Source organism: Sturnira hondurensis, unplaced genomic scaffold (assembly GCF_014824575.4).
Source record: "Sturnira hondurensis isolate 20B ecotype Veracruz unplaced genomic scaffold, ASM1482457v3 Scaffold0014745, whole genome shotgun sequence".
NCBI classification, from domain to species: domain Eukaryota; kingdom Metazoa; phylum Chordata; class Mammalia; order Chiroptera; family Phyllostomidae; genus Sturnira; species Sturnira hondurensis.
This window is the reverse complement of record NW_028087376.1, coordinates 3,021,992-3,035,848: the sequence shown is the minus strand read 5'-3', so window position 1 is coordinate 3,035,848 and position 13,857 is coordinate 3,021,992. Positions and strand designations below refer to the sequence as shown.

The 13,857-nt window shown below is 40.5% G+C and overlaps 1 protein-coding gene across 1 annotated transcript in view; it reads left to right on the top strand.

The window, feature by feature from the left end:
* The window catches only part of HYDIN (HYDIN axonemal central pair apparatus protein), a 306,600-nt gene that overhangs the window by 80,029 nt on the left and 212,714 nt on the right, over nt 1-13,857 (top strand). The window contains exon 10 of the mRNA XM_037063680.1: nt 6,616-6,715. Coding sequence (XP_036919575.1) covers nt 6,616-6,715 — 100 coding nt within the window. The remainder of the gene's footprint in view (nt 1-6,615; nt 6,716-13,857) is intronic.

Sequence of the window (13,857 nt, the reverse complement as noted above, 5' to 3'; positions counted from 1 at the left end):
AATTATTTCAGCTCTACAACCCCCCACTGGCATTTTTACCATGCGTGGGTTATACTATTTCACCCAAGAGAAAACAACATGCCTTTTGTAAGCCTTCCTCTGACAGCTGACCAAATCTTAGACTCCTCTCTTAGAAGCCTTTTTGGTCATCATTTTGAGAATCAAAGCTTCACTAAATTTGGTTTCTTGTTTGAGGGGATAAAATACAGCAGAAAAATCTTGTATATCACGTTCCAATCAGATCCTTTATCTCAATGATAATGAGGATAGTTCACCTCTGATTTTGTTTTGCTTTCACTTTCTTTCCTATTTCTCTTTGAGACAACTTCTCTTTGCCCTGATGATAAAGTGAGCCATGATTTCTCTCATTTTTCTGGAAAGTTCTAGAAGGGCAACTCTGGTTAGTGAAACATGTTATAGTTTCTAATCAGTGTTTTTTTTTTTCTGGTTGATTGATAGAAAGTTGACTTTAAGAGGATGTTTTTATTTCCCAAGAGAAAATTTTTAAATTTTCCTTAAATGTGATAAGATTAGCTGAAAATGTTTCTTTATGTAGTTAAGAATATTTTCATTTTTGTGTAACATGATGGAATTCATTACACATTATAGCTGCTCTTGAAGTCATTATTCACTGACCTTGTTATGAGCTGACTGAACCCTGGCCCAACCAGAAAAGTTTGGTAGAGATGTACCAATACATTACTCCACAGCTGCAAGATAATAATGTTAACTGTGTCATCCAAAAGGACGTCCTGTGAATCACCTTCCAAGATACCTGAACACATGAGCATGCAGGGTATCCTGTTATGTTTGCCAAACAGGAATGCAGGGTTATGCTGGCTTCATCTACTTCTGATTATCAATTGCAGTGGTTTCAAATTTCTTGTGGCACTTTTTTTATAATGAGAGAAAGGTGAGGCCTGACCTTTTGTAATAATTGCAGTGGGGTTGAGAATGTTAAAGAGAAAAGTACAGGAACCCAGCTCTGCCATTTACCATTGCTGTGGCCTTCAGGGAGATACTTAACTTCTTTTTGCCTTGGTTTTCTTGTCTTTAAAAAAGGGATACTACTAATTCACAAGGTTGTAAAGATAGAACTAGATAACACAGGGCTGGGAACATGAGTTCTCCGTTTATGGCTGCAAATATTATGATTTGCATTTAGGTGTGATTCAGTCTCTTTTCAGGTCACAGATGATTGGAAAGTAGAACATTTGAGTAGGAAAACATTTGGATCACTATTCTAATTGTGAGTTGGAAGTTAAAATAACTATTTTATATGATAAATATAGGTATCAAGTCATATTGTAAACTGCTTTCCAGATAAACCAAGTAACTTAAACATATTTCATTCTCTCTTCTTGCAGTTCAGGTTTTGATTTTATAAAATATGCAAGAAATAACCCTTCATTGGAAGGAAGGAAGGAAGGAAGGAAGGAAATGGGTGACAGAGAAAGGGGAAGGAAGGTCATTTCCAAAATATTTTTTTATGTAATTACAGGCACAAGTAATTGTTTGTGTTCTATAATTTTTTAAAAATATTTTTATTTATTTATCTTTAGAGGGGAAGGGAAGGAGAGAGGGAGAGAAATACTAATGTATGGTTGCCTCTTGTGCGTCCCCTGCTGGGAACTGGTCTGCAACCCAGGCATGTGCCCTGACTGGGAATCGAACTGCGATCCTTTGGTTCGCAGGCCCGCGCTCAATCCACCAAGCTAAAAATATTTTATTTTATATTTAAGGATTTTCAAGGGGTAATTCTTAAAAAAGCCACTTTATTCATTGTCAATATAGTTTTTTAAGGAGAGCGTTTTTAAAGGACACCCTTCTCATGATTGTACTGATCACCGGGCATGAGCCAGTGGCGTTATGTGCCAGGGGAGAGGAGTCCTGTGTGGAAGGAACGTAGAACAGCAGGGAGTTCCATGGGATGAAGCTGGTTTCCTAGGCTGGAAAGAAAGGATATTGATGTCAGAGCCAGTATGGAAAATTCTGACTGCTTTGGTTTTCAGAAAGAAACTTTAGAACTGGGCAATAAAGAGAGAAAAATTCTTTTCGGAGACATAAAATGACATGGAACTTAATTTCAGAAGTGTTAGAGGAGTAATATGAAAATTTTCAAAGTTATAAAAATGAAAATAGGGTCATTTTAGGCTGGTGGCCTGTGTCTGGGGTTTGCTTTCTCTGATTTGCTAGAAAATGCTATATTGAGTTTTTGCTATAAAGAAATAGACACTATTTAATATTTATTTTAATCCCAACTGAAAAATAAGTGTCTTTGTACACGTTTCTAACTCCTTCAAATGGCCTAATATTGAAAGCACCCTCTGCAGGAGGAAACTGAATGGCCACGCTTCTGTTTTTACAGACACATACAGCCCTCTTAATGCGCATTACCTGATACAAGCCCAAGAGAGGCTTTTAGAATAAGATTGTCCTTGAATTATGTCCCTGGGCTGAGTAAAACCGAAAGTTACTAGCAAATGTCACAGCACAAAACAGCTGCAACCCAGGGTAGGAAAACACTGAGCCTAAAGTCCCATTTGCTCAGTCTGAACTCTGTTGACTCAGGTTCCCTTGCACTGGGGTCCCTCACCAAGCAGAAGAGCCTCCCAGCCTCCAGGGAGCCCCCATGTCAGACGATCCTCTTACGGGTCACATCCAGATGCCAAGGCTTCCTTCTCTGGGGAGATTCCAATTGCTTCTCTAGAGTGTGTTTATCCTGCCTTGTTCCAGCCCAAGTTCTGCTGATCAGATTTCTTTGGTGATGGGGGGGTCCAAGAGTGCTTCTGGGAGAGAACTTAAATGTGTTGTTTTCTTGTCTACATGTGGACCCTGGATTCTCTTGTTGGGATAATGCTTTTGAAAGTGATCTGGCCCACCTGAAATTATAAAGCCCTTGAATTTGCCTGCATATACTAAACTTATCTAACAGTATCATTTTGGGGGGCATTTCCTACCATTCTGATAGACTTTTCTAGCAGTTTTTAGGGGTCCAAGGTGGCCCCTTTGATCAGTTAGCTTGGATAGATACAGATTAGCTGCACCCAGTCTATATTTCCAAACACAGCAGAGTCTAAACCCACCAGGCAATACGTTTATCTTATGTGTTGGGAGCAAAACCAGGTTTCCAAGTGTTCTGAGATGGAACGCCCACTGATACACCAGTGAATGGATGAGCCTGGCCTGGCCCCTCTGCCCATTCTGGTCATGAATGTTCCTAGCACTCCATATCACTAAGACCCCCGATAATCGAAGGGGGCAGGTGTTTGCAATTTATCAGAAGGGGACAGACACTTTTCAAAGGTTCTAAACGCACCACAGTGAAATGCCTGAAGGCATTTGCCAAAATGCCAAATAAGTGAAAGTGCTGAAGGATTCTGTTCCCTGCACGATCTCAAGGGTCCCTGCCAGCTCTAAATTATAAGGCTTTTGTGGTTCCAGTTGCAGAGAAAATGGCAGAAATAGGCTGCAGAGATGAATAGGCATCCGCTAATAACTACACAGTGTACAAAGTGAATGGATATAGTTGATTCAATAAACACTTTGAGCACTTATAGGAGTCACCTCTGATTTAGGTCTTAGAGGCAGAACAGGGTCTTCACTCATGGAGCCTTCATTCTATTGGGTTGGCCAAAAAGTTCATTTGTTTTTTTCTGTAAGATGGCTCTAATAGCACTTAGTTGTCTTTAACTTCATTCAAAACAGTTTTGTTAGTCTGTATTGTGACAGCTGTCATATGAGCATGCATTTAAAAAAACTGATAAAAATTGGTGAATTTTTATATAGCCATTTTAATACTGAAGGTAGAAGAAAATAAGCAATACTTTCAGCATATTCTTTATTATTTCAAGAAAGATAAAGACACAACTGAAACGCAAAAAAAAAAAAGGATTTGTGCAGTGTATGGAGAAGGTGCTGTGACTTACTGAACGTGACAAAAGAGGTTTGCGAATTTTCGTGCTGGAGATTTCTCACTGGACAATGCTCCACAGTCAGGTAGACCAGTTGAAGTTGACAGTTATCACATCGAGACATTCATTGAGAAAAACCAGCATTATACCAAGCAGAGATAGCTGACCTACTCAAAATATCCAAATCAGTAAAGTTATTGGTAAAAATGAAAAAATGTATATTTTATTTTATAGGAAAAAACATAGGAACTTTTTGTCCAATCCAGTCACAACCTGATCTGGGAGAAGAAAGCTCCCAGGACCACCATGGCACTCACAGCCCCTCATTCTGCTCTGTGCCCATTTGTAATTCTGGAGTCTGGGGGATGCTGCCTGAGAAGCACAAGGTCCAGGCCGTTTCCTTCATAAGTAAACCTACACCAGCTCCAGGTTTCTCTCCTTGCCCCAACCCCAGTGGGTGCCTGCGCTTCGGACCATTTCGTTCTCTGTTTGATTCTTTATTCCAGCACCATGTTCTCAGGTAGCCAGACTGGAAATGGAATATGCACTGGGGACTCTCTGAAACTGGAGCCTGATTATTTGTCATGTTGTCTTTCCTTTGTGTTCCTTGGCTTTTCAGGCTCCACCACCTAAGTAGATTTTTGGATGTGTTTATCACATATGCCTTACTTGGCTCTGTTTACAAAAACTGTAGAAAAAATGCACACTTTTCTCCCCTAATTTTTCCAATACTTTCCTCTTAGTCTTCCCAAGTGGCATAAAATGCACCTACTTTTACAACCCCAGGAAGTTAATGAAGAAGCCCCAGGTTATATGTTTAGTACAAAGTATTTTTCAAGGGAGTTCTGATATACTGCATGTGCATCATGAAATTCAGGATGCTCACAGAACTGGTTGATTATAGTCACAAATTAGAGGAACAAAGTTACAAATTAGAGGAACGCATGAGGGCTGGACTGATTGAAATGAAGGGAGATGCACAGGAAACCAATAGTGATGGAAAGGAAACGGGGACACAAATCAATGGAATGGACCAGAAGGAAGAACAAAACATCCCACCAGAAAGGAATGAAGAAATGAGAATTCAAAAAAATGAGGAGAGGCTTAGGAACCTCCAGGACATCTTTAAACGTTCCAACATCCGAATTATAGGGGTACCAGAAGGGGGAAAGAAACAGCCACGAGTGGAAAATGTATTTGAACAAATAATAAAGGAGAACTTCCCCAGTCTGGCAAAGGAAATAGACTTCCAGGAAATCCAGGAAGCTCAGAGAGTGCCAAAGAAGTTGGACCCAAGAAGGAACACACCAAGGCACATCATAATTACATTAGCCAAGACCAAAATGAAGGAGAGAATCCTAGAAGCAGCAAGGGATAAGGGGACAGTCACCTACAAAGGAGTACCCATCAGACTGTCAGCGGATTTCTCAAAAGAGACCTTACAGGCAAGAAGGGGCTGGAAAGAAGTATTCCAAGTCATGAAATCCAAAGACCTACAGCCAAGATTGCTTTATCCAGCAAAACTTTCATTTAGAATGGAAGGACAGATAAAGTGCTTCTCAGATAAGGTCAAGTTCAAGGAGTTCATCATCACCAAGCCCTTATTATATGAAATGCTAAAGGGACTTATATAAGAAAAAGAAGATGAAAAATATGAACAGTGAAAGGACAGCAAACACACAGTTATTAACAACCACACCTAAAACAAAAGCAAACCAAGAGGACAGCTAGATCAGGAGTGGAACCATAGAAATGAAGAACACATGAAGGGTTAGAAACAGGGGGGTGGGAGGGGGAGAAGAGGGGAGAAGGCACAGAAAATAGCATAGATGGTAGGTAGAAAATAGATAGGGGGAGGGTGAGAATAGTGGGGGAAATATAGAATCCAAAGAACTTGAGACACGTGGTTATAAACTAAGGGGGGCAGAATGGTGGGGGAGGGAGGGTGTGGGTGGAGGGGATTGAAGGGGGGGGAATAGAACAACTGTAATGGTATAATCAATAAAATATATTATAAAAAAAAAACTTGGTTTCCTCATTATGAGTGGTTTGAATTAAAATAAGAAATACCACACTGGATCAGAACCATGGTTTGATCTGGCCCTCATTCTTCCTTGGGTCTTTGCTATGTTTTCAGAGAATAAGAGTATTTCCTTGTGTTGTCACCTCAGAAGTTAGGAATGTGGTCCCTCCACCAAGGGAATTAGGTACTCCTTTCTCTGTATAGACGCCTTATTTGTATAGACACAGCACTTACTGTGTGTGTTATAAAATGTTTGTGTACATATTTATCACCCGTTCGACATATGAGCTCTGTGCAGTCTTGGACCGCACCCTTCTTCATCTCCGACGCCCAGTGTTGTGCACACATTGGCATGTGATGAATGTTCATTGTATACACAAATTTTTAAAATTCCTCAAATATCCTCATTATAAAGTAACATAACTGTTAGTTATATAAGCTTATTATATGTCCATGGACTCACTGAAACTACTTTTGAGGCTTGTTTCCAATTGGTGCCACCTTTTAACAAGTAGCATAAGTTAACTCCCTGTTGAGTCAGAGTGCTCTCTTTTATCTATTATGAAAATATTTCCTTCCAGTTTCCTGCGGTTTTAACATAATAATAGTACCATTTAAAAGCAGTACCTTCTCTTCATCATATTGTTTTTTTTTTAATAATTCTTTCTCGTTGTTCAGGAAGGTGATGTCTGGCCCAACTCATCAGCAGAAATCACTGTGTACTTTAACCCTCTGGAAGCCAAGCTCTACCAAATGACTGTTTACTGTGACATTTCAGGTAAAGACTTCCTCTGTGGTGAAGGCAGTTACAAAGTGCCCAGAGCATGAACTGGGGTGCCTGCGTGTGTGTGAGTGAGTGTTGGCTATGGGCAGTGCATGATATCAGCAGAGGAATAATAGACGTGAGCTATGCACTTATTCACTTCTTTCTAGAATAGATCAAACTTGAAGTGTACCGCAGTTGTGGTCTAGAAGGACTGGGCATGGGAAACCATGCATTTGGGTTTCCTTTTGATTTTTAGAGCAGTGAGAACATTCCTTGAACAGAGTCTCACAATTTATATTTTTGTTATTTTTATAGTATTTGGCTATTTATTTTTTCCTTTCCAAGTTTTTATAAAATAATGTATGCCAGGTGGAATGGGAGGGTAGTCTGGCAGTGGCCAGAGCCACAAGGAGAGTGTACAAGTAGGGTGGCAACCAGATGACTTCAGGAATTATATATACAGAGAGGAATTAAGCAAAAAAGTAAATATATTGAGAATACCAAGAGCCAACATTTTTTGTTCTTGGAAGAGGGAACCAAAAATATGGAAAGGAGAAGGACTAAGATGAGCCCTTTGGTCTTGGAATACAGTTGGAGTTACCATTGTGAATGACAGTTGTTAATGTTCAGACTTCTGGAAATAAATATACATGTATGAGCATGGGTATATGTACATACATATGCATGTTTCCTAGCCATGTCCACTGAGAGGTCCCGGAAGCTCTGAGACCCTAAGAGCAATGAGCATACCTAGAACCCAAAGCTCTATTTCTAAATCCCCCTCCACTGAAAGGAGCCTTAGAGAGTTAACTGATTCTAGGACTGAAGCAGACGGAGAACAAGATGAACCTGGAACATCCTCTTGTGCTGGAAAGTAAGGGAACCTCAAAGAATGACAGAGAAATGTCAGAATGATGCAGAAACCAGCAAAGGGACTCCCACTGACCAAATTTGGAACAAATTGAGAACTGAAGTAAATAATGACCCAAATAGATTATCATCCATTAAATAAACAGAACTCTGAGAATCAGCTCAGTAAATCTTATCATCTGGCAACCATAGTAATCACCAATTCAGATAAAAAGCATCAGTGGATCTTAAAACTAATGGCTGAAAGTGGGAGGTGGAATAGGATTTTTGTAGTCTCAAAATGTTCTCCTTCAAAATACTTGTCAATTATAAAGAGGAGAGAATTAACTTTATACTGAAGAAAGCTGGTAGATGTGATTTTATTTAACACCTGTAGTAATAGAGGAGACTACCTTCTTAGACCACCTGCTAGAATGCAATGAGAACACAGCATCTCTCTTTTTTAAAGATTTTATTTATTTATTTTTAGAGAGAGGGGAAGAGAAGGAGATAAACATCCATGTGTGGTTGCTTCTCGAGTGCCACCTACTGGGGACCTGGCCTCAACCCAGGCATATACCCTGGCTGGGAATTGAACCAGCAACCCTTTGGTTCACAGGCCAGTGCTCAATCCACTGAACTACACCAGCCAGGGCTGCACCTCTTCAATGTTATTAAAACCCAATACTTAACTGGGGTCTGATTATGAGGAAACATCAGACTAACCTGAACTGAAGATTAAAACAAAATCACCAACCTATAATCTTCAAAGATATCGAGATCATGAAAGTCAAGAAGAGGCTAAAGAACTATTTCAGACGGAAGAGGGCCAGAGCAATATGATATGTAGGGCAACGTGTGAACCTGGATTGGATCTTTTGCCATAAAGATTATTGGGCCAAGGATATATAGAGGTTCTTTGCGCTACTCTGGGTCCTTTTCTGTATTTTACAAATATTTCAGCATTCTAAACAATTTCTGACACCAGTGAATAAGTAGAACATACAGATTGTAAGATTACAAAGCTAAATAGCTGTCCATATTTAGCCATTTCTTGTGTTGTAATTTTTCTTGCTAACTCTATTCTTATATCGTTATTTGTTAATTTATCAACCTCACACATTACTTTTGAGTTCCCCAGTGCGATAGATGAGAATTCAGTTCTTATATCTCCTCTACCTCTTCCTGGGCTCATTGAGTTATAACTTACATGCAGTGAAATCACCCTACTGGGGGGCATAGTTCTGTGAGCTTGTACAAACTGTAACAGCCCTGTAACAACGGCAACGGCCGTAAAGTTCCCTCGTGCCCATTTGCAGGCGGTCCCATCCCCCATCTCAGTCCCTGGCAACCCAGTTACTTCAGTATATGTACTTCATTTTGTGAATTTTATTGACAACCTTAATTAATATACTTAAAACTGTATTTTGTGTTTTGTCAACCCTATAATATCTCTTGACTGGTAAGAATGTTAAGACCCCTAACCGCCCAACACCATTCCACTCTGTTTCTCCCTCTCACCTTCTGGGGGTCGTTGTACTTTTTTTATATTATTGTGATCAATAACTGTGTTTGAGTCTTCTTTTTTGTCTACCTGAATCGTATCCACTGAAGGGACAAATCGTATTCAGAGATTGTATCTTATCTTCGGCAGGTCAGCTGTTCTAACTTTTAACCACTCAGAGGCCGGTCCTAAATCTGTGTCAAGTGCATTCCCTGTCTTTGCCGTCCCCAGCCTCTCACGGTCACGCCTTGTTTCCGTGCACTTCATACTCAGCTGGATGCTTCTGTACAGCTTTTGGGTTTTCCCCCTGTTGTTTCTAGTTCCCCATTTCTCCACTGCTACCTAATTTTAGAATTCATTCTCTTCTCCTTGAAGGCATTTTTCTTAGAGACCACCAGCTTCTTATTCTAATTCAGATTAGTCACCTCCTACACAGTTGTTATCCAGGATTCTTTAATATTTCTGTGTGGAATCTAATGAACAAAGTAAACTGATGAACAAAACAGAAGCAGAGGCGTGGACGCATGGGACAGACTGACAGCTGTCAGGGGGGAGGGCAGCGGGGGAGACCGGATGAAAGAAGATGAAGGGATCAGCCAAAGGACATGTGCTTGACACAGAGACACAGATGACAGTGTAGTGGTGGCCCGAGGGAAGGAGGGGTGCAGGGACTGGGTGGAGTTGAGCAAAGAGTGGGGGAGGCAATGGGGACATCTGTAATAGTATTAACTATAAAGTTAAAAAAATACATTTTCGATACGTTTTCCTTTGCATCTTCTCTCATTTCACTTTGCTCAAGTAACCTCCCTAAAAGGGGTAAAACAGAAACTTTGATCCTTGCATATCTGAAAATGTCTCCTTATGCCTCCAAATTCACTTAATAGTTTAGATAATTCTAGGTTTAAACTAATTTGTCCTCAGAGCTTTGAAGACATTGCATAAACTTTATTGTAAAAATTAAGATCCGAAGATCACCTAATTACCGTTTCTTTATAGGTGGCCCGTTATATCTCCCTCTGTGAAGCTTTGTCCAAAAATGGGTTTTCCTGATTGATCCTCCTCAGCTTTCTAGGGCCACTTGAGTTTGGTTACTTATATACCCCTTCAGCTCCAGGGATTTTTTTTTTAAATTTTTACATACTTCCCTCCATTTTTTATTTTATTCTTTTGGAAATCTTAATAGTCCAATGTTAGACCTACAGGGTTGATTATCTGTTGTTAAAGAACAAGATTTTAATCATCAAATGTGAGTAATAAATAACATTAAATACCACTCAAAGCTATTAAATAAGGAAGCCCAGAGAAATACTGATATTCATTAGTTAGAAAGTCGAGAGTGGTGTGGGCATCAGGCCGTGCGTTCATGTGGTCCCTTCCAGTGCTCCGGGGTCCATGGTTGTCTGTCTGTGTATAAGGATGAGAAAATGGCTTTAATTTTTCAAGGGAGTTAGTACTGCTTGCCTTTGCTGTTTTATGTGTAAGTTTCCAATGATTATGGCTGTGGTGACTATTTTAGACTTCGGAGGGGTTGGTGAGAGTGCACAATCCTTAGTATTTTCAAGTGCAAAAATTCTGCTGCTCTGCTGTACCCAGAACGTTTTCAGTTACTGTCTACACAGTCACTTTTCTCTGTGCATGAAGGGGTCAGAGACTAAGAATAGTGCAGAAGGGTGAGCTACCCTCCACCTCCCCCAGGGGCGTGTCCGTTCCCCATGATGTTTATCTCACCTTCCACTGATGTAACTATCACCTCGATTTTTATGATAGTCATTTTATTATTTTAACATATAAGTTTATCACCTATGAATTCATCCCTAAGCAAAATAGTGTTTGCCTATTTTAAATATTTATATATTGAAATCATACTCCATGTCTTATGCTCTCAGCACCAGGAAGCTAAAGCCAATCAATAAAATGAAAAAAAATCAAAGAAGGAATGAGTGAATGAAGCTGAGTGTGATCCAGCCTTTCCTTCCCAGGGCTGTGGGGTTCTCAGCATGGCCTCAGGATGAGCGCAGAATGCACTGGCAGTTTCCGTGTTGACAGAAGTTTGCTTCTGCTCTTCAGACCAGCGTCATCTCTCCCAGACTTCTCAGTGTGTCTGAAGGAGATGTTGGTACCTCAGTATTGAGACAAGGCTGGAAATGCTCCAGTGGCCCCCGCGCCACAGGTGGTGGGATCTCCCTCCTCTCTGTGGCTCCCCTGGGACCTTGTGCTTGGCCAGATTCCAAGGGGGTTGGCTGCTCTCCAGGAGGTTCCCAAACATCACATAACTAATTGTATTGATCTGTTGTGCCATTTGCAATTCTGAATTCTGCCACAGGATTCACATCCTGGGTAAACTGAATAGTATAATTTTCCATCTGCGTGACACTGTTCTTTATTCTATTGCTGGTATTTTAAAAGACAGGGTCCCAAGGGAAGGGTTTTGTTTACATGGTAATTCCATATTATCTTCCCTGTAAATTCCATGCAATTCTGTGTGTCTTTTCAAGGGCTGTCAATGGTTCCTTATTATTATCTTCGAAGGGCTGGTAAAACCTTTTGGTTTTAGGTCTCTAAGAAGTACTTCTTCGGCAGATTGAAGAGCTCCCACCCTTGCTTTCTTTTATTTTGCTTTGGTTTCATTTCCCTATATGCTTTGAGAGATAGAAGCAAGTACATATAGATATGCTTCCCCTCACACCTTTTTCCATAAATGATAGTGTAATTTACGTAACGGTTCTGACATTGGTTTTTAAATATTTCCCAGAGTTTCCATAACATTAAATTGAAAAGTGTCATTTTTTTCATGGTTGCATGTGAATACTTTTTATTTACTTACCACTATTTAACTTTTAACCTTTTGTCACAAAGAAATAGAACATAGATTCAGAAATATATATAATACATGCTGTGGTGAGCAGAGTAATGGCCTCCCAATATGTCCATGTTCCCAGCGCCTGCAAACACATTGCTGTGCATACGTTACCTAATATGGCAAAGGGGAATTAGGGCAGACATTGGAGTTTAGGTTCCTACCGAGCGGACCTCAAACCAGAGAGATTACACTGGATTACGTGAGTGGCTCAGTATAACCAAGAGAGCCCTTAAGTGTCGAAGAGGGAAGTAGAAGTTACCAGTCTCAGTGTGGCAGTGATGTGACATTAGAAAGATTGTACCGCCATTTCTGGCTCTGAAGATGGAAAGAGGCAGGAGTTCAGGCAGCCTGTGTAAGAGCCCAGGAAAGGCGAGGAACGGGCTTTCCTCTAGAGCCGCAGAAGGCAACCCTGTCAACACGGTGATTTTAGCCCCGCGAGCCCCAGCTTTGACTTTTGACCTCCAGAACTTTAAAAAAAAAACCTTTAATTACAGTTGACGTACAATATTAAATTAGCTTCAGGTGTATAACACAGTGATTAGACCTTTTAAGAGAAGTTTGTACATTAAACTACAAAACTTGTGCTAATTTGTTGTAGAGTAGTAGGGAATTAATACACTCATATATAAATTGTAACAGTTGTATGGCAAACATTATGTAATTGCCATCAAGATCAATAATACAATATTTTCAGCCTGGGGAAGCCCCCTGGTGTGTTCCTTCCCATTCATACTCCACTCACCCCAGCTGCCCCTCGAGATAATCACCATTCCGCCTTTGATGATCATAATTTCTTTGCTTTCATTTATAGTTTTTACCCCTATGTGTGTACCTCTACACAATACAACTTAGTACTGCCTGTGTGGGGAGTGTACAGCATTGGAATCAATCTGCATGTCTCATCCATGGTGTTGCTCGTAGCTCTAATTGCATTTCCTTTCATTATTGTATAGTGTGCCATTGTGTGAAGGCATGTTCCGAGACAGGAAGTTGCAGGGAAGGCCACTGGTCCTTTTACCACTGGTAAAGTACCACTGGTCCCGAGGGAGGCCTCTCAGGATGCACAAAATTTAATCCATATTCCCCAACTGCAACCTTCTTTCTTTCAAAAGTGTTATACCGAGGCATAGTTTGTACCCTCAAATAACGCAAAAATGAGCGGGGGTAACAGACACACAGACCAACAGTTACATTGGGATGCTCTGCAGTGAGTGAATAGGTAATGGAAGAGGGTATAGAACACACAGCTCCGTCTTAGGATTTTCAAGGAAGGCTCCTCGGAGAAAGTGGCCCTTGAAGTACTTGTTAGTCAAGTAAAAAAAAAATGGAGGGGTTGTGGCTGGGCATGTCGGGCAGGGATATACTTTGAAAACACATAACAAGAGTATGAAGTGGCAGAGAATCACACATTCTTAGGGTGTGGCTGCCAGAGAGAAAGACAGAGATAGAGAGAGACGGAGACACTTGGGAGAGGATCAGTGGGGGGTGGAATGGAGGCCAGTAGCAGGTAGGATCTAGTTCATTGAAGGCTGCCCTCGAATGCCAGACTAAACCTTGGACTTCATCCACTTCATCCTGTGGGCAGTGGGGAGTCAATGAGGGGCGGTGAAACGAGGGAGTGACCTGCCCAGCAAGATCTGATGATGACAAATATAACATCATTACAATCTTTTCAGTTCGTCTAAGATTGAAAATTTTTTCATTTAAAGATTTCAGGTTTTCTTCGAATTAGTTAGACCTGCATATTAGGTATTTATAAAGACTTGCTGATGGTTTGATCTCAGGTCTTGAAACTGATCTATCATCTATCTTGTCTTTGCAGTTTGAAATTCTGAATTTAATCATGAAGATTATTACCTTTAAAACATTTCAAAGGGAAACAGCATATATTTGGTTTGGATCACCATATGGGAACTTCAAAGGAAGCAACACTTTCTCATT